Source organism: Notothenia rossii (genome assembly GCF_949606895.1).
Source record: "Notothenia rossii genome assembly, chromosome: 9".
Taxonomy (NCBI): domain Eukaryota; kingdom Metazoa; phylum Chordata; class Actinopteri; order Perciformes; family Nototheniidae; genus Notothenia; species Notothenia rossii.
In genome coordinates this window covers 40,717,449-40,737,859 of record NC_136907.1, presented here as the reverse complement: position 1 = coordinate 40,737,859, position 20,411 = coordinate 40,717,449, and the positions used below count along the sequence as shown (strand labels likewise).

The following is a 20,411-nucleotide window of genomic DNA, read 5'->3' as shown; positions in this document are numbered from 1 at the left end:
AAAGGAGCAAATTGACACCACCTCACACATTGTCACCCTTCACTGGCAACTTCCAGAACATTATTGGGAGTTAGGACTGATTTGGCAGAGCTGGAACAAAACAATAAATAGAAATAAGATAAAGATAGAAACAGCTCAAAAGACAAATTGTCTATAGATTTTTATAGATTGTACATTAATGTGAAAACCTATTTTTTTGTTTTACATCTGAAAAAGAGTCCAATTTTTTGTATGTTATTTTTGGACTCATTATTTAAATTCTGTAACGGACACAACCAGGGATAAAATAGAGATGATGACGAGAACAAAGCCAAACCAATTGTGGGGTCCCCTAGGGATAAGAGTCAGAATAGCATTGTTGATTGTGCTCATTACACTTGGCACCTTTCTGGTTGGATGGGGAGTACAATATCAAGTAAAACATGGAACCATTAGTTCACTCATAGAGAATGCCCACATCACTAACAAGACTCCAGCTGAGTTTCACAGACTTTCACTTATCCCCAGAGCCAAAAGATCAGCTGAGCAACAAGAGGAGGAGTTAGAAATACTCGTTCCCAAACAAGAGGCGGTTATAATCAAGATGATTCACCCCCCTATATGCAGTTCTTGTATCAAATGATGAGATGGGTTTAAGTGATCGGGATATGTAAGTGATGGGGATTTACAGATTAGGGGAATCTCAAAATACACTGGATCCATGTTTTAGTCTGTACCAGAAACACCCCCTGTTAAGTTTATGAACAACCGACCGGTGACCTGAGTAGAATTATTGAAAATGATTACAGTTGAAACAGGCTACTAACCCAAAAGTACAGCTTTGTACGTACAAACTCTATGAACCACATTTCCTAGCAGACAGTGGCGACATTGCAGATATGTCCAGTCACCAAAGTTACTTATGTTCTAAATAACACTGAGATTTAAAGTGATGGAGAAAATATGGAGACGTTCCTTTATAGTGTGTGAAATATGTGGTGCTTGAAACATCTAGGTATTTAAATTTATGGAAGAAAGTGGTTTCCTGAAAGAGTTAATTGGAGTAAACATGTTACAGTGGGTGAAAACAATGTTTAGGGATATGGTACAATTATTAGAAAACATTAACTGGGCTTAGATGACATTTAACATCAAAGAAAGATAGTATGGTTAGGAAAATAGAGTGGGAAAGATTGGATTTATTTTACCTCAGTGTGTTAGAATTAACTATAGATAATGCGTCCCGAGATCTCTCTCTCTCTATCTCTCCGCCTGTCAGAACGCTACGACCCCAACTTCCAAGCAGACAAAAGACCTCACCACGGAAGACTCCTCCTCCTCCATCGAACAGACAGAGAAGCAGAGCTGAACCATCTCCACCTGAGGAATCCAGAACTACAGGTGACATAAAAAGGCACACTCTCATCGGTCCCCCACAGGACATGAAGTTCCAAGCTGAGCCACAAGATTTGGACACAAGAGCAGAGTGTGGGACATGAGAGCGGAATACGCCCTCCATGCAACAAAGTAGAGACTGTAAAGGAGGAGATGAAAAGCAAAGCAGATGGGACACTGAAGAGAGTTACAGCGGAAGGATCCAAGAGCAGATGGACTGAGGAGAAGGTGGACTGAGGAGAGGAAAGGACGGAGGAGTTGGCATGGTCCGGCAGAACGTGAGGGGGTCGTGGCTTGACAACCAGAGGGGGAGAGAAGGAAAACGGGAGTGAGTGAGTTTACACATAAACACACTTATTCACCAACGAGAAATACGGAAAGAAAAAGATTTATTAGCCATGAATTAATCAATTGGTGAATTTATAAAGAAAGAAAGAGGAAACTATTAAATAACCCTAAAAACACACTGAGGGTAGAACATATTATTCAATCTTTTCATCATATGAACAAATTATTCTTTAAGAGTTTTTTTTATTCATGTGTGAATTTGGGTAAGAATTTATTTGTTACAGTATAGACCTACAGTTTAAAGGGATGGTTTTAGTAACCACTCTATAAAAGAAGACAAATCTTTATTTGTATGGAAAATGTTAAAGGTAGAGCTAGTACCAAGCCAAAGATGGTATTCCAATCTAGAGTATTGATTTCTCCATTGTAGCATGGTTATTACCTCAGGAGGGAAGATTAAGGTGGAAATAACATTTGTTTTTTGTCCAAGATGTAGAGTTTTAAAAAGACACTGGGCAAAGAGAGATTGCACATTTGAAATAAAAACAAAAACTAATATAATTGGGAGTAATACATGCGGGGCCTTGGATCACTCATTGTGATGGTACATATTTGTTACAACAAACATCGTTTAGGGAGAAGGGGTCGCTCGACCCACCCTGCAGATGTTTTAAATCTTACTTGCAGCTTCAGAGGGAGCGCACGGCACCAGAGTATGAGTTTTAAAAGACAAGCACCACCAGCTCCTAATGGTCATCCATTCACCAGATGACCTGACATTTAGAGATGTTATTTAAAGGAGAAACATACCTGCCATAAGTGTAAATTCCGGAATTGAACTACAAACCATTAAATGAAATGACTTCTGTTTTTAAAATCCTTGTTAAAGGAGGGAGTAATTATCACATGCTCGGCACCCAAGGTTCCACACACTGTTAAAGGGGTTAGCATAGTTATTTAAGTAGACCATAATTGAAAATAAATTAGTATAATGCGTTATTGATATTCCACCGGTTCTCACACCATTTCAGGGACTTTATCACTGCATTAGAACAGACCACCCAAAGGTACTTAGTAGGAACTTTTAAGTGATGAAATTCTACAACTGTTGTAACTGACCAAAATCTTATCCCAGAAATGACTGTCTAGAATGCCGTACCCCAGAGTAGAACGCACAACGGCCCCTTCTAGAGAACATATTACTTTCATACCTTAAATGGTATGAAAGGAGGGAGGGTAAATTTCTCATGAGGAGACAGTTGCAAATGCTAGCAGAACAAGACGACCAACCCCCGTATACAGATGTTGATGACAATGATGAGTTAGTTTAAATGATATGGATGTTCGGAGATGAAATTGATCAATGAATGTCCAGCTGATGTGATTCTTTACATTATGAAATCATGTGAAGAAGTGAGCAAAATTAAAATGCTAAAATGGAGTGAATCCATTTCAATTTACTTCATACTATTCCAAGATAGTATATTTGTATTATTCCAACAAATGTTACACTATTCTAAGATAGTCCATTTTATTTGATTTAATTTTTTATACTATTCTAATATGGTAGATTTCATGTTGTATAAATCATTGCTATTCTAAAATGGTTTGTTTCTTTTCACTTTGTAAAAACAAGTGCCTTAACACTGAGCGTGGTATGAGAACGGTTTCTGTGAAAGGAGGGAGGAAGAAATGTTCTGATACCAAGCCATTGCTGCTATTTTGAAGAATGATATTGAATGCAAACACTAGAAGTTATACACAAGGGAAAACTTTTAGGTTTGAGCACAGGCAAATAATTTATTTTGTATTTCTGTGAAGTTAAGCCTGTTGAACCATTCCATTTAGATTGCATGTTTGTAATATGAGATATGTACTATGCGAAGTTCAGATGAAGAACTCATTGATTTCAGTATTATACACACCTTTTAGGTGTGTAAGGAGGGACTGTTAGAAATTTAAAATCAATGTTTTGATGGTATAATGTAGCTTGAACATACCGTCAGTTTAAACGCTCTTTTATACTGAAAAACCAGAAATTCTTGTGCACAACCAGTTAAGCTTTTATTCTGAAAATCCCTCATCTCCGGTTAGCATTTAGCATGTGGCTAATATACGATTTCCTAAAGAGGTGAATTGAGTAGCGAAATGACGTGGTGCGGTGAAAACCGAAACCTACTGATTTAACACTACAACTATAGATGTCGAGATACTACCATGCTGAATATTAAATGAAAGTACAGTTTATTTGAATACACTATTGTTTACAGACGAGAGTAGCATGTGACAACATCCGGAATGACCGGAAACCAAACCAGCCGTGAAGCATTTTCTGTATGTTTTAGAGTATTGATTACAGCGTTTAGAATGTGTTACATGAAAAGTGATGAAAGAGAATATGAGGAGAAAAGGCGTGTTAAGCATATGTTGAAGGTGGAAAGTACCAATCCTCTGTTTAAATGCAACAACGGACATTAGAGGGCTAGAGGCGAGGCGAGCCGGCTGGCGGGGAGGAGCCAGCAGAGGATATATAATGGCACCGAACGGGGGATTCGCGCTTCTCTTCTTGCTCAGGAGAGCCAGATCACAGCTGTTTTCTGCCGGAACAATATTTTGTCTGTAACACTACCGCGCCTTTTTCAATTAAAGTATCCCATTTGAATCTTTTCATTGACTCCATTTAGTCTCATTTTAAAGCTTCTCTCCTGGACGCGAGAATAAAGAACATATTTAACAGGAGCCAATCCAGAGCATCAGATGTTAGGGATGAAGCCTTACAAGCAGCCTGGGTGACAAGATTTACACAGTGGGCACCACAGTGTACATACAAAGCCAGTGGCTGCATCTCCCTTACCCTGGCCTGTGCTCCCTTTCTGTCGCCTTACATGTTTGCTGCCCCATCATATGTTTGTCCACGCAGACCAGACAGCGGAAGATTCAAGCGCAGCAACACATCTGTGGCAACTTTTGCTATGTTTTCCCCAGTTGTGCCTGAGACCTCGTAAAAACCCAAGAAGGCCTCCTTGGGGACCAAATCATGGTCTACATACCTCACACAAATGGCTTCCTGTTCAGTCTCTTCTATGTCCTGTGTTCCATCAATAATAATGGAATACTGGAGGAGAGGCAGCTTGTAAATTGAGCTAATTATTTCCCTAATTATGGTGTTTGCAAATAGATTTAATATTTCATTCTGGATTTGGGGGGATGTGAAATTATGTTTTCTTGTTGACAGCCATCTCTCCAAGCCAGGGTCATCCTCAGATCTTACTTTGAGTAACTGGCTTAAGTTTCCCTCTTCAGCTGCAGGGCCCCTAAGAGCAGCTCCCTGGCGTGCTAAGAGCTGTACAGAGCTCACAATTTTTAATAGACACCGTCTTGATTCCTGTTGCTGTGCAGCTTTGGCTGAAGAAAGCTGGACATCGACTGGTTTAATTTGTTGGCAGTGGGTAGTGACAGCAACTTTGTGTGCATTGCTTTGGACATGTTCTGCACATTTTTGAATTGCCTTTTTCCAGTTTCGGAAACCAGTTTTGCAAAAGGTTGGATCTGCATTCTTGGCCAAATTTGATCTTCCGTGCCCAAAAGCTTGAGCAAAGAAAAAACACAAGATTCCATTGACTCCTGGACTGTAGTGGAGCCACGGAAATTCACGGCACCACTTTTCTTGGAATCGTAACGTTTTGTTGATAAGCTGCTGCACTACAATGAGCTTTGGGTCAACATGGTTTGGTTCAGCTTTCTGCTTGCCTGCCTGCACTTCTCTCCTTATGTCTGTCTCCTCAGGTCTCTCCTATAAAATATGACAATATGCTAGCCTGTTGCTGACATGAGACATCATTGAAAATACCAAATAACCCGACCCTTTATACAGCACTTACCTGCAACTCTAAACTGCTTCTTCCTGTCTCACCCTCTCTGTCTTGAAGCCCCTCCAGCTCATCTGATCTCTGATATGAAAGCATGACACAAAAATGTATAGAACAATGCTGGGAAATCATGTTGGTTGTATTATTACTAGCAGTGCACTCAGTCTTGTGAGCAATTAAGTATTTGTTCTGCTTTACATTACAACACTTTAAATGTTATTCATACTGTATTCATTTCTTATACACTTCTTCCTCTCATCTCAAATTGAAATCACCTGACTACAGCACTTAACATACCTGCTGCAACTCTGTGCTGCTACTGCTTCTACCTGCCTCACCCTCCGTGTCTTGAGGCAGCTCCACCTCATCTGATCTCTGCTATGAAAGCAATGGTGTTATAATCATATTGAGCCATTGGTATTGTTGTAATAAAGACCACCTTAACTAAGACCAAGACAACACCAAGACCGGCAAGACCAAGACCGGCAAGACCAAGACTTTAAGAGGTCAAGACCAAGACCACGAGCACGGCAGGGCGAGACCGAGTCAAGACCGGAGCCAGACTAGTGTGAATCCAACACTATTCAAAAAGTGACAATTTTCATTTAAAAACAGTACATTTACAAATTAGTGACATGTGTGTGGTTTGTGTAGCCAAATGTAATAAATTAATCATTAATACAAGTGTATAAAAATAGGATGGGGCAAGTTATTTGATGAGAGGGGCACAATAAAAGGGGGTTAACATGATAAAGACAGTGTCAAAACTGTGTAAAATAAACATAAAATACAGTAATTGCTATTTGTTTTTGTAAAGGTATTTGTTTTTAGTAAATTTAAGTTACAGTCCTTTGTTTTCAGTATTTTTTTTTCAGTTGGAGTATTTGTTTTAGTAACTTTAAGTGACAATTTAATTTAAAAACATAAACAGTATTTTCTTTTATATAAGGTAATGAACAGTTTAATATATACTGTACATCCTGGTCTCTGATTTGATTTAGTTCCAATAAATCGCAATATTGTAACCATTGTTTTGGAGGGGGGGCACTGGCCCCTGTTGGCCCCCCCTAGAACCGCCCCTGCCTCTGCTCCTCCGAGTCTGTCCAACAGTCCGCCCGGGGATGTGAGGACAGCGTGAGAACACTGACAGGGAGGCTTTTTTTCTTCATAGAGCAAATGGCGGTCAATATTAACAACAAAGGAGCTAAAACGCTTAATAACCTTCATTAATTGTTGGAGAAAGAAGAACATAAGATAGATTGATAAAGACGAAGCTGTTTAACGGGCCGCGGAGCCGCTGTGTGTAGAGAGTAACTGCCGGTAAATGCCACCCGGTAGGCAGCATCAAGCTAGCAAATCCGGCATTAGCCGAACATCAACAGGTGTAAATAGAAAATATGATTATCCTGAGCTAATTTACTGAATCAACCAACTCACATCTCCTTTCTTTCTTTTCACCCAAGCACTAATCTGCTGCTGCTGTTGGCGTTTCATTGTTTTTATCTGTCACAACCGCAGTAGGCCACCTGATCATCATTCATTGGGCTATTTATAGTTTATGCACGCAACGTTCCTAGTCGGATGCGCGCGCAGCCACAGAGGCAGGCTGTCGGTGTCCAGCTCCTCCGTGGCGATGACGGGCAGTCTGCGGTTAAAAATAAACACATTTGAAAGTGGGGGGGGGGGACACATACGGGATTTGGAAAAGTGGGGGGGGACATGTCCCCTCTGTCCCCAGTGGAAATTACGCCCATGCTGCTGCAGGCAAGCACATAAATGTAGCAAACATTTCTTACAAATGAACTCATGCCTTAAAGTGTACGGCTCCTTCTACAACCCTTGTAGAATAGTCAGAAAAATCAGGAGACTTACATTCTCAGGTTGTACCTTTTTTGCAGCAGGATTATCAGAAGCTTTCCTCCTATTTAAGATAATTTTTATTATCATCACTTAGAGGATAACTGTCTTTTATGTCTCCTAAGTAATAACTTACCTCCTAGCAAAGATGGCACTCATTTCTCCCATTAGACCAGCTCCTCCACAGAGGAGGATGCTGATGTCGGAGGTGGAGCTGATGCTCCTCCCTCATCCTGGATACACAAAAACAACTTCAGTCATGTTCAGGACTTTGGTTCATTGATCAGCTTACTCAGTCTGTCAATTATGCGAAACTAGAGTCATCCATCACTTATGCCAAGCTGCATCTTTTGATACAGTGTGATACATTGCTCTCCCTCATGGTAATTCAACCCAGTCTCACGGCATTTTGTGTTATAGTCACGACATTGAATCTATTGATTCGTGTTCACCAACATGATTTCCCCCTTTTTTTCGCGTCACACAGAACGATTTTAAAAGCAATGTATTTCTATTGGTAGTATGTTTCGTGCCTGCAGCACGTCTTTTTGTCCGTTCGGGTCTTGGAAGACCGGAAGCTGTGGGGTTCATAAAAACATCTTCTTATTCAATATCAAGCCACGATTATTGTTTTTATTTTAAATCACATAATGTCAGACTTTTTTTGTCGTCTGTGAGGAAAAGAAATGCAATAAACAGCCACTGAAATGATTACCCAAGATCCTCAGCTATGGTTTAAGCTCGCTGATTGGATGTTTTAGCTGCAATGCACGTTGGGATACAGTGTTAATGCGATATTAAATCCGAAAAACATTTCTGAGTTTAGGATGGCTTAAAACACTACACTACCAATAATCCCGAGCTATCGTTTAGGACTACTGTCCCCGTGATTAATCTTCAAGCTCTGGGATTGGATGTTGGAGTGGCAGTGCGCCAAGGTTACGCCGAGCGTCAAGCTCTTTGAAATGGAACGAAACCACGCCAGACTATCCAAAACTGGAATCGAACGCCCCCCCAGAACTACACATGCTGGCTACTGTGTTTCGCAAAATGTTCTATGGGACGTCTCTACTGAACGTTTTCGTTTTTTTCCCCAATATTAGAAGTTGCCAGTATTAAACACATTGGTGTTATCAAATGTAAAACATATAATTAATAAATGGGTGAAAATCGCTTGTGTCCATAATGCGCAGCATTAATATATACCCACGTGACAGCTCATTGTTACTTTGTAATTCTACTCCAATACAATTCAGAGGTTAACCTGGTATTTTTACTCCACTACATTTATTTTAGTTACTTTGCAGATTCTGATTAATGATGTGAAATATAAACAACCCTTAAATCAGACTTTAGTTACACCTGAGTAAAATTCAGAGAAGGTGATTGTCAAGTGCCAAAAATCAGGAGAGATATTTGATAGTTGGTGCTTGAGAAGACTAAACATTTATCCGCAATTGATATGAATGGAAACGAGTGATAAAATATATTCATTACTCGTTATTCTCTACTAATAGTTAATTAATAACTGTATATAATTACTATTTTGCACATCCCTTTCAAGATTTCAAGATTTTCTAAGGTTTATTGACATATCATATACACAACTATGGTGTAGTTATGCAATGAATGAAAAACTTGGGTCGCAGGTTCCTCAACAGTGCATTACAAGACATCTATCAATATGTGTGTATACCTCCACCATTAAACTGTCATATTCTGCACATTTCTTATACTATCTGCATACATAAGAGTATAATTCATATGTATAATATCAGTTAAAATAAGTGCTTCAACATAGTTAACATTGCAGGAAAGCAATATATTAGACGTTAAGTACTTTGTCAGGCTTAATATTTATCTGTAGATACCCCCAAAGCTTTTTTCTTATTTAAAAGAAGACCTTAATCTGAAGTATTATTTAATGTTTGAATAAAGGTTAATTTGTTTTTCTGTTTTGCACCTCCTCCTATTAATATCTTTGTACATCCTGCACTAAACTGTTTTATTGTAGAGATCACTTATAGTATCTTCTTGATTTTTTATATTCTATATTTCTATCATTGACCTTCTACTTTCCCCCTATGAAAGTATGTACTCTTAATATTTTTTTCATCAAATATAACACATAAAAACAATAATTAAATAACGTGCTTTAAACACTAGGCGGTGCACACACGGTACACACAGCCATAATAACTTTGTATTATTAGTGTAGGACACTTATTTATGTACAACATCTGAAGATGTGTAATTTTATTCATGTTTTCACATAATTTTACAGCATATTGCTATACTATTTCAGACTCAGTTTTTACATTCTTATATTCAAAGAAAATCAGTAACATCTTTAAAAACTACAAGTCCTTTTATTTCAGCTGTGAGCCGTTATGGTGTAAATATAACATATCTATGAATTATAACCAAGCTAAAAGTCAGCCAAATTAGTGTTGATACTGCAGGGAGACGTATTGTGTGAAGATAAATTGAAGATGTTGTTTAATTGTTGATATATTTATGATCCACGTCAAGTATTCAGTTTCGGCGGCATTTCTTCCAGTTTTTCCAAAGGTCTTCTCATCAAGGCTCTATAAATAAAGAACTACGGCAGATGTGTTATATGAAATACAGCCGAACCGTGTATTACAATGCCGTTATGTGATGAATTTCAAAGAGAAAAGCAAGAACCCTCGGAATAAAGTATTATTCAATTTTTTTTTTTATGTTTTCGGATTTCATATCGCATTAACACCATATCCCAACATGCATTGCGGCTAAAACATCCAAATCACCGAGCTTAAACCATAGCTGAGGATCTTGGGTAATCAGTTCAGTGGCTGTGTATCGCAATGATGCTTGAAATGTCCCTTATAGGCATACGTCTGTTTCCGGTTATTTTTATTTTGAAATTCAGTTCCTGACGGACGCCAAAAAAGCCAGAGATTATGGAAATTAAACAAATAAATAAAAGCAAGGATAATTGTGTGTTATTGTTGAGTAAATAACAGTGTGTGATTTAGAAAAGAATAACAAATTAGAAGGAAAAAAAGATTAAAAAAAATACAGATTTCAATATTCTGAGGCTCTGAGTCCCATTTATGTTCCTCACAGACAACAAAAAAACTCAGACATTATACGATTTAAAATAAAAACAATAATGGTGGCTTGATATTGAGTAAGAACATGTTTTTATGAACCCCACAGCTTCCGGTCTTCCACGACCCGACCGGACAAAAAGACGTGCTGCAGGCATTATTTTATTATTTGAATTATTTGAAGGATTAAAGTAACGTGTTATGGCAGGAAAGTTCAATCTGGTATATTCATTTTAATGTCACCTTATATAAAATGTGTGTTAAACTTGTGATTTCTGCATTGAGTGACTTCTGCCTAGCAGATACCAAGAAGAGGCCCCTAGGGTCTCTCTGTTAATTATCAATAGTCCTTGCAATCAACAGGGGAATTCCCGGATACATTTTCAGATATAAGGCAGTTAAAGTCTTGTAGAATTAATGTTTATCTCCTACACATACAAGATAAACGTCCTTTTGAGCTTATCAATAAAATGTATTCATTCCTAGTAAGCTGACTTTGGGGTGAAGGGAAGTTCAGGGAAGCCATTAAGCCACAAGAACAATTAGCTTATGTTGGTTGGGTGATTCGGGGACTGTCATGGGACGATGGCGTTTGGATATTTACAAATATGGCTTTCATAGAGAAAAACAGGTGACTGTTGTGTGATAAGATACATGATACGATGTTTGTGTGTGTTGAAGATGTTTAGGGGGAATGAGTATGTGTCCTGTCAAAGAGTCCTCTGTCATGACTCCAAATCATTGATTGGGGGATCTGCCTAAGGGCAGAGGGACAACACACACACACACACACACACACACACACACACACACACACACACACACACACACACACACACACACACACACACACACACACACACACACACACACACACACACACACACACACACGCGCACAGAAGCAACATGGAATCAACAACTGCGGACTTACTACTTGGGGTCCCGCCCAGAAGTGAAACCGACCAATGGAACACTGCCAACTCACTGTTTAGTTCGCTCAGAAGTTAACTCTGTGTATAAATGTTGTGATCATTTTGAAGATCGGCGCTCTTGTTTTTGACTTGCCGTTCCTGAGACGTGTCTCACACGGTGGTAGAACCTGAGCCCGGAGTACTCTGCAGAGTGCTTCGTGATTAGGTGAAGTATTTGTATGATTTTGCCATTAAAGCAGATTATTGTTTAACCCTTATCCTGGCTGCTGTGAATTTTTCCTTCTTTTGAGAACCCGCTCATATAGGAACGGCGTGGAGCAGAGATTCTGCCCCAACAGTGACACGAAAAAAAGGGGATAATCGTGTTGGTGAGCACGAATCAATAGATTACATTTTGTGACTATAACACGAAATGCTGTGAGACTGGGTTGGGTGATTGCATTGGTGGAGTACTTCAAGAGAGATTGTACGTTTTTTACCTTCACAGTTTTACGCAGTTTGGCTCCTGACAGAGCTGTCGCCAGATCGTTTCCACCCCCACTTGCTCCTGAAGGGGGCGGTGGTGGTGCAGGTGGGACCACTCCCCCAGCAGAAGTTGGTGGAGGTGGGCCCGGAGGTGGTGGGGGTCCAGGGGGTGTTGAGGCAGAACCTCTGCTTCGCGTGTTCCTCTATGAGTTTGTTTTAAAAGAAGGAAAAGTCAAAGCACCAGGATAAGGTTTAAACAATAATCTGCTTTAATGGTAAAAACATACAATACATCACCCAATCTCCTATTCACCTAATCACGAAGCACTCTGCAGAGTACTCCGGGCTCAGGTTCTACCACCGTGTGATATACGTACCACGACAGCCAGTCAGAAACAAGAGCGCCGATCCTCAAAATCATCACAACATTTATACACAGGTGGGGAGGAGTTTTGTCGCTTGCTCTTCCCTAGCTATTTGTTTATCGGTGAGTTCACTTCTGAGCGAACTAGCCAGTGAGTTGGCAGTGTTCCATTGGTCGGTTTCACTTCTGGGCGGGACCCCAGGTAGTGGGTCAGCAGTTGTTGATTCCATCTGTTGCTTCTGTGCGCGTGTGTGCGTGTGTTTCTGTCCCTCTGCCCTTAGGCAGATCCCCCAATCAATGATTTGGAGTCATGACAGAGGACTCTTTGACAGGACACATACTCATTCCCCCTAAACATCTTCAACACACATCTTATCTTTAACAGAAGTTAATTGTTCTTGTCGCTTAATGGCTTCTGTGAACTTCCTTCCACCTTGAAGTCAACTTACTAGGAATGAATACATTCTATTGATAAGCTCAAAAGGACCTTTATCTTGTTTACTGCTGGGTGACCCAAGTCTCAAGGCCTGCAGGATGTGCATCATTAACTACAAGAAAGAATTTAACTGTATTATCTTTGAGGAAAACCCCCTTTGGCTTCCCCTGTTAATTGCAAAAACCGTGGATGATTAACAGAGAGACCCTAACACTCTCCTGATATTCTGGGAACTGCAAAGCAGATGTCAAAAGTTATTTGTATTATGCCTAACCACAGATAGCCAAAAAACCACCCTTTTGATTACACATAAAAGTGGAAGAAAAGACTATTGCGCTAAGAGGAAAAATGTACTTTGTCCCTTCAAATTTAACACACACGAATATAAGAGGTGACATTAAAATAAATATATCACAAATGGAGGGTGGAGTGGTGGCAGGGGCAGGAGGAGCAGCAGGGGCAGCGGTCTCCGTCTCCTGCCTCTGATACTCGGCTCTGGACAGACGTGGACACATTCTAATGTTGGTGTGAAAACCCAGCAGTTTCTAAAAATGGTGTCATATTTAAGTGTTGCTTCTCTTTCAGCTGAGTTAAATCCATAACAATATCATTTAGTTCAGGGAGATTTTAGCACAAGCGCCTACGGTGCCAGCTTCTCGAATGTGGGGATTATCAGTTGATCATAGTGAACTGAATATCTCTTTGACTGTGGATTGATAAAAGCGAGAAATCTGACAGAAACTTGATACTTTTGGAAAATGATCTCAAAAGTTAAAAAAAGGAATAAATAAGCATGATGACAATCACTGATATATATGATTTATAGGAAATAGTACCCTGTATGCTCCTCCAGCTCCTGTGCAGAGGGTCCATTCTGAGCCGGGCCTAAGCAGAAACATTGTTATTTGTAACGAATAAGTGTTCTCCTCTAAATCAACACTTTGCAAAAGAACACAGTAGATGAAAACAAGGTTGTAGTAGAGAGAGAAAATAACCTAACTAGTAACCTTACCTTCATTTTGATAGTATACATTCATCGTATACAAGGTAGTGGTTTCCTTTTTTGTGTGAAAAATCAAACGATTAAGTAATTCGTCACTCACTGGAATGAATACAATATTATTATTATTTCAAACCATATGTCAGTGCAATATCACATTTTCAACACACAGCAGCAGGACTATAGCAAAATGCAAAACAATTGTAAAATGCAGTGATGACCTGTTTATTATTTTAATCAGTGTGTTCCCTTTATAAGACACAATCAGGCTTTGATTATGATTTATGCTATACACATAGCGGCTACACAGATCACAGCATGACTGCTTTTATACATACATACATAGCACCCTGCCCTTCCTGCTGAACTCTTCCTGTTGCTCTACCTCTGCCTGCTGGAGAATGAAGAGCCTGCAATGCATGCATCATGGAGTCGGCAAAAAGAGCAGCATCTTCCTTACTGCCAAAGTTCAACCCCCACACGTGTTTGGGATCTCACCACTGATGGAAGTTTGGAGTGGCTTGGTTTTACTTTATCCCTTTGACAATAGGACAGTTGATCACCACCTAACAGAGAGGAAGGATTTGAGACCTTGGGGGTCTTAGCTCAGTTTGTCACAAACACCCTACACATTAAGAGTTATGCAAACTAATTTGACTCAGATGTATAATGTAGGATGTATCTGTCAGTTTATACAGATTATGACACCTCAAAGTGTAGGTAACGTTATTGTGGCAGCGGGGTGTGGTTCAGGCGCGCCGGATTCATTTTAGAATTGGGGGGGCCAAAAAAAGTGCGTGTGTATGGCCCAATCCCAAACTACGCCCTAGACACTCCCCCTCCGTGACGGAGTGAACTCCGTGGAGTGACACATGAGGCTCCCTCCTGTCAGATGGAGGGAGTAAATACAGCGGCAAGCTTTGGGACAAACTCCCCTCTCTCCGGCAGAAACAGGAAATGCCGTAACGGCTACAACGGTTTCAAATCAGCATCTCTTTGACAAAAAATGTAAATGAATAACTCAAATAAAACTCCAAACATCTTTAATTGTGTTACTTTTTTGTAAAGCTCTTAGTTTTAAACCTGATGTTTATAAGCTTCTTAGTGTTTGCAACAGTCTGTAAATATAGGCTACACAATTTTATAATAAAATGCACACATTCACCTTTTTCTAGACTAAACACAGGTATGATCCTAAGTAAAAAAAAAAATGAGGTTATCATGAGGTTGTTAACATCGCAATGTATCACTATCGTTTAGTGGTTTTGCAAAGAATTAACCACTCTGTTTTTGTACCATTCTGCGTTGAAGTACCTTCTCTTTGCCCAAATAATCTACTAGCGGTCTCCTTTTTTCTGATAGTTAGCTGTACAGCTTTAACCGCCTCAATGTCCCGACAGCAAACCTCCATGCAGTTGGAACCAGCCTGTTTCGGTTCAACAACGGCGGCGGTGGGGTCGGCGGCGGTTTTGACAGTTTCTGCGGCCGCAGACTAGAGCTGCTGCTTTTGGGTTCATCTGGCTTCGCTGTTTGAAGAAGGTCCAGCCTCCGGAGATGTGGTAGTCAGGGATGTGACCTTCCAGTTGTTAAATTTAAGTTTAGATTGACCGTATTTAGTTTTCTTCTGCGCTGGTTCTTCTGACATGTTTGCAAGTGCATATATTCTTTATATCTCTAGGTTAACGGCTGACACACACAGCAGAACAACGTAACAAATAAAGTAAACAACGTAACAAATAAACAAATCTAAGCTTTTTTATTGGTTGTAATTTACATGGATACATTTGAATGGTGTGACAATGTCCTATTTGATTGGGTTAAAATGTACATATTCTTCCTGTTATGTCTGCCTGCTTTATTTTACCTAATGCAAAGTGACCTGCTCCATCGAAATCGTTCGCATTGACCCGAAGACACATTTTGATTCCTAGCTTTCTAATGAGATCAGGATTGTTTTTGTACTCCAAATATTAAGCAAAATATGTCACATTATATAATGACTGTTACAGAGTCATCGTTTTGAGAAAAAGGCCTTTAAAGTGTTTCTCTTCTCTGGAATCCATCGATCTGATTGATTATTAGCGGAGCAAATGATCAAAAATACTACGGAGGGAAGATATTTTCGTTTGGATTACTGCACTCACGGGAAACACCGGCTGTTGTTATGCCTGTTGTAACGTTAAATTACTCAGTTCTCCGCTTGTAATTATGCCATTACAAACTTCAAACCTGTATTTATCATCTGCATTTGCCGAAACAAGTTGAATATTCTGAAAGCCAAGACTTTGTTTATTTGAAATCAGATGAAAACGAACTGTAACGGACCCTGCCGTGTTATCTATGATTACTATGCCTTACATTCATAATTTCAGCGGGAGGGAGGGGGAGCGGCGCTGCGGAAGAGCAGAGTGGCCAGTGAGAGGCGAGCTGTGGTCTTCCCTTTACAAGCTTAAAAAATGCGTGTAGCTAATGAGATTGAATATATATAACAATACAAAATAACAAAATATACACAGCTAGATCAGATCGCGTTTTAGATGCGACTTTAGAGTAGAGGGGAATTATTGAAACGGGATCTGTACAGTGTTCCGCGCCGCGTGTATATACGTGTGTGTTTGTGTATTTTTGCGTTTGTGTGTATTGTGTTTGTTTCCCGGGGAAAAGACTCACGAGAAACACCGGCTGTTGTTATGCCTGCAGTGACGTTAAATTACTCCGTTCTCCGCTTGTAATTATTCCGTTACAAGCTTCAAAGTTGTAGGCCTATTTATCATCTGAATTTGCCGAAACAAGTTTAATGTACTGAAAGCCAAGACTTTTCTTATTTGAAATCAGATAAAAACAAACTGTAACGGACCCTGCCGTGTTATCTATGATTACTATAGGCCTACACCTTACATTCATAATTTCAGCGGGAGGGAGGGGGAGCGGCGCTGAGGAACAGCAGAGTGGCGAGTGAGAGCTGTCATCTTCCCTTTACAAGCTTCAAACATGCCTGAAGCTAGTGAGACTGAATATAACAATCAAAAATAACAAAATGTACACAGCTAGATCAGATCGCGTTTTAGATGCGACTTTAGAGTAGAGGGGAATTATTGAAACGGGATTTGTACAGTTTTCCGCGGCATCTGCTGCTGCGAAAATGTGGGGCAGGGCTGAAAAGTGGGGGGGCCAATGGCCCCCTGGCCCCCCTGCTTCCGGCGCCCTTGGTGTGGTTAGAGTGGCTCAGCTGATCAGAACCAGGTAAAGAGTCACTAAATAAAAGCATGCTGGTAGGGAGATCCACTGACACGGAGCAGCCTCCTTCCATTCTGCAGAAAAAAACCCAACGTTTATTAAAAATAATTGTTTATGTTACTATGTTACTTTGTGGAACTTTGTGTTCCACAAAGTAACATAAACAATACAGGATCTCCCTCTCAGGACCCAGGCTACTGCTAGGAGACCAGAACCAGGTTACCAGCATGCTTTTATTTAGTGACTCATTACCTGATTCTGATCAGCTGTCTGGTCTCCAGTGGTGACACTGTATTGGACAAAAGGAGCACATTCATTAATTTCCCAAGTAACATGTAATCTGATCGCAGGGACATCCAATCATCCAATCAACCTTCAGACTGAGTCTAAGCAACCTCTGACAGTACGCCATTTCTGGTGTGAGATGTGAGAGCAGGCTGAAGAAGCCACATCTCAACAAAACTAAAAACTACAAAAGTATGGGAACAAGCTTTGATTTCTTATTTCTATTGAATAGCTGCTGGCATGGATGTATTGCATAGATAGACCAAATTCAATTATGACCTCAGGAGAAGTGAGGCTAATGTTGAATAGGTTATGCTGTGTTTTAAGCAGGGGACTAAGCAAACTTGAAATATTTTCATTGAACTTGGTGAAACTGAGCTAAACTGGAATTACAGCTGAGTTTGTCATTCTATTGTTTTCCAAGTTTAGTTTAGTTTAGTTTATTTATTTATAGTGTCGTGGACAGTCCCCATCGATGAACTGTCACAAAAACAGTAAATGGTGCAGTTTTAGCCGACATGGCTAATTTCCAGCCGTTGTCCCCGGCCAGATGGTAATAGACACCCTTACAATTACAATATATCAACAGCATTAGTTAAGTTAAGTGAGTTGTTCCCTCAGCGTGTATTGTACCTGCTGGTCAGCCTGCAGTTTGCGTCCCACCACTCTGAAGGTATTAGACCCAGGGTGATGATAGATGTGGACTTGGCTGATGGAAGGAGCCTCAGATCCCGCTGGCACCCATCGCTTGTGGACATCATCATACAGCATGACTGTTGCTCTTACTTGGCAGATAATAGACTCACTTTGTGGAGGACAAATTATGAAAAATGATGACATGATGCTCATGCTCATTAGTAAAGAAAAAAAGGTTGCTGAATGTGGAGGGAAACAAATGTGTAGTGTAGTGGCAGTAATGTAGATATGGACACCTTGTTTTGAAGCGGTAATGCGTGAATATTCATATTTAGTCTCTAGTCTTTGTGTGGAGGGCACTGCACTGTGTATGGTGTAACTTCCTCTCACTCAATATGTAAGGATATATATAATAAGCAGGTATAATTCGGACACCAGACAAGAACATTGATGTTGTGCATATTTAAAAAAAAATGGTCAAGGTTTATATGAGCTGCTGACATTGTATAGCATAGTAAAAGTATAATACATAATGTAATCTGTATTAATACATATTTTAAATCTTTAAATGCATTTTTAAAAAATCTAAATCAGCAACAATAACTATCAAATCAGTGCAGTGAAATAATAAAAATTGTATTGCCTTGAATATAAAGCATTAGAGGGAAAGACACATCATTTATAATTTTACAAAAAAGTGAAATCAAACCTCTTCTTTTAAAGCACTCCTATGATTTTGTCCATTTGTCATAGAATATTCCTTTTAAACTTATTTCATTACTTTACAGTCTGAATCATTATGACTATGAGTTATTTTTGAGTTAACTTGTTTTGCAAAGTCTGTAGCCTGTGGGAAATGTTGACTTCCTGCCAAAATATTTTTTATGATTTGACAACTTCCTGTGTGCGGCACAATGCCACCTAATATGGAATACTATTTATTTCTTAAAAAAGTTATGTATACCTAACCAGGGCAATCAATTGTTAAAGCATCACAGAACAGAGTCAAAAGTCAAATAAGAAAGGAAAAAGTGATTGAATGATCAATAACAATGAAACATGATTAAAAAAAGATGCAAATAAACTACCAGAACAGCCAAGTGCATAATACACCTTTTACCCAATCCACAAATCATTGCACCTATGGTTTTTAGCACTGTAATATATTATTATATAGATACAATTATAAATGTGTATATTAATATTAATGCATGCGATAGAGTACTGTAATTGCTAAGGATTGATGTCATTTGTTCCTTAGTGCTGTGTGATGGTGACATATACATACTAGCTAAACACAATTTGTTAAAAACTATTCTGCAATGTACTCCAGAAATATAGCAGGAAATTTGGTTGGAACGAAGAGGGTTTTAAGCAGATAGGAAACTTCGTTTCTGGAGGTTTTTAGCTACACATGATGCGTTCTAGAGCAAAAACCTAACCCAAAAGCACAGCTTTGATTGGACTAACATTATCACCGTTTTAAGACTTACCCCATAGTTTAGCTGTAGTCAGTATCCAAAGTTTTACTTGCTTTTCAACAATTTGCTTCTTCTCATGATATGTAATCCTCCCTCTCAATCCCGCACACCTCAATTGCTCTCTCGTGCACTTCTGCTTTTATATTTTCATTTCCTAGACAGGGCTTTTTTCTCTTCCTGTTCTCGTCTTCAGCATATTTAGTTTTATTGTTATTTTCACATCTCCTCCTTTATCTGTCTGCATACATAGCATTTATTTCCTCCTGGTCCTGTGGTAGCAATGAAAGAAAAACTGCAAACTTGTTTTGTTTTGAGAACACTGTACACATCTGTATTAAATATGATGAAAGCGAAATGTCTAGAGGTTTCTCAATTCTTAAATGTCCCCTCCTCGACTTCCCTCCTCGACTCCTATCCTCGATACTTAGTCCCGCCCACAGGAGATGCGAGCGGAGGACTGAGGAGGGGAAGCAGCAGGCGGTTAGAGAAATGAGAACTCCTCTCCGCTGAGCGGTAATTTTAAAGAGAGGTCCATTAATGATGACAGGAGGCACAGCAGCCCTCTGTCTGATGGACAGATGTGTTCATGACCACTTATTTACTTTTAATTCATTCACAGTGCGGTATAATGAGACAATAACAGGCTACAGATGCGCACACACACACACACACATATATTTATATAAATATACACAATTTCAGAATCAAACCAGTATGAGAACACTCTCATAATAACGTAACACAATCAGAGACTGGATATATCCCCCCCCCCCCCCCCCCCTCTCTCTCTGGTCGCTGAAATGGGGAATTGAAATTACGGGCCAAAAGTTGTATTTACAAGTATTAAAAGTAAGCAGAGGACACCAAACCAATGAGACCTGTCTGTCCGCCCATCTGCACTGTACAACACACACACCTACACACTGTAAAACACGCACCTACACACTGTACCACACACACACCTACACACTGTACCACACACACACCTACACACTGTACCACACACACCTACAGCTCCTAAAGCATAATCAGGCTACAGCCGTTGTGTATTTTATTATGTGAAGCACTAAATGGTCTTAGAAAAATATCG

At 39.7% G+C, this 20,411-nt stretch overlaps 1 protein-coding gene and 1 pseudogene across 2 annotated transcripts; both read right to left on the bottom strand.

Annotated features, from left to right (window-relative positions):
• Nucleotides 1-4,543: 4,543 nt before the first annotated feature.
• On the bottom strand, nt 4,544-7,067 carry LOC307019870 (zinc finger MYM-type protein 1-like; the record flags this gene model as incomplete). Its single annotated transcript, XM_079650970.1, has 4 exons — nt 6,969-7,067; nt 5,829-5,909; nt 5,544-5,612; nt 4,544-5,455 (listed from the first exon to the last, which is right to left on the bottom strand). Exons 1-4 carry the CDS (start codon nt 7,023-7,025, stop codon nt 4,544-4,546), a joined length of 1,119 nt encoding a protein of 372 aa, XP_079507096.1. The 5' UTR covers nt 7,026-7,067.
• Nucleotides 7,068-7,555: 488 nt separating this feature from the next.
• LOC307019869 (vasodilator-stimulated phosphoprotein-like) lies at nt 7,556-19,455 on the bottom strand (annotated as a pseudogene). Its single transcript has 5 exons — nt 19,334-19,455; nt 17,838-18,009; nt 14,021-14,248; nt 11,897-12,085; nt 7,556-7,621 (listed from the first exon to the last, which is right to left on the bottom strand). The product of its transcript is annotated as a vasodilator-stimulated phosphoprotein-like (transcript).
• Between the last annotated feature and the right edge of the window lie 956 nt (nt 19,456-20,411).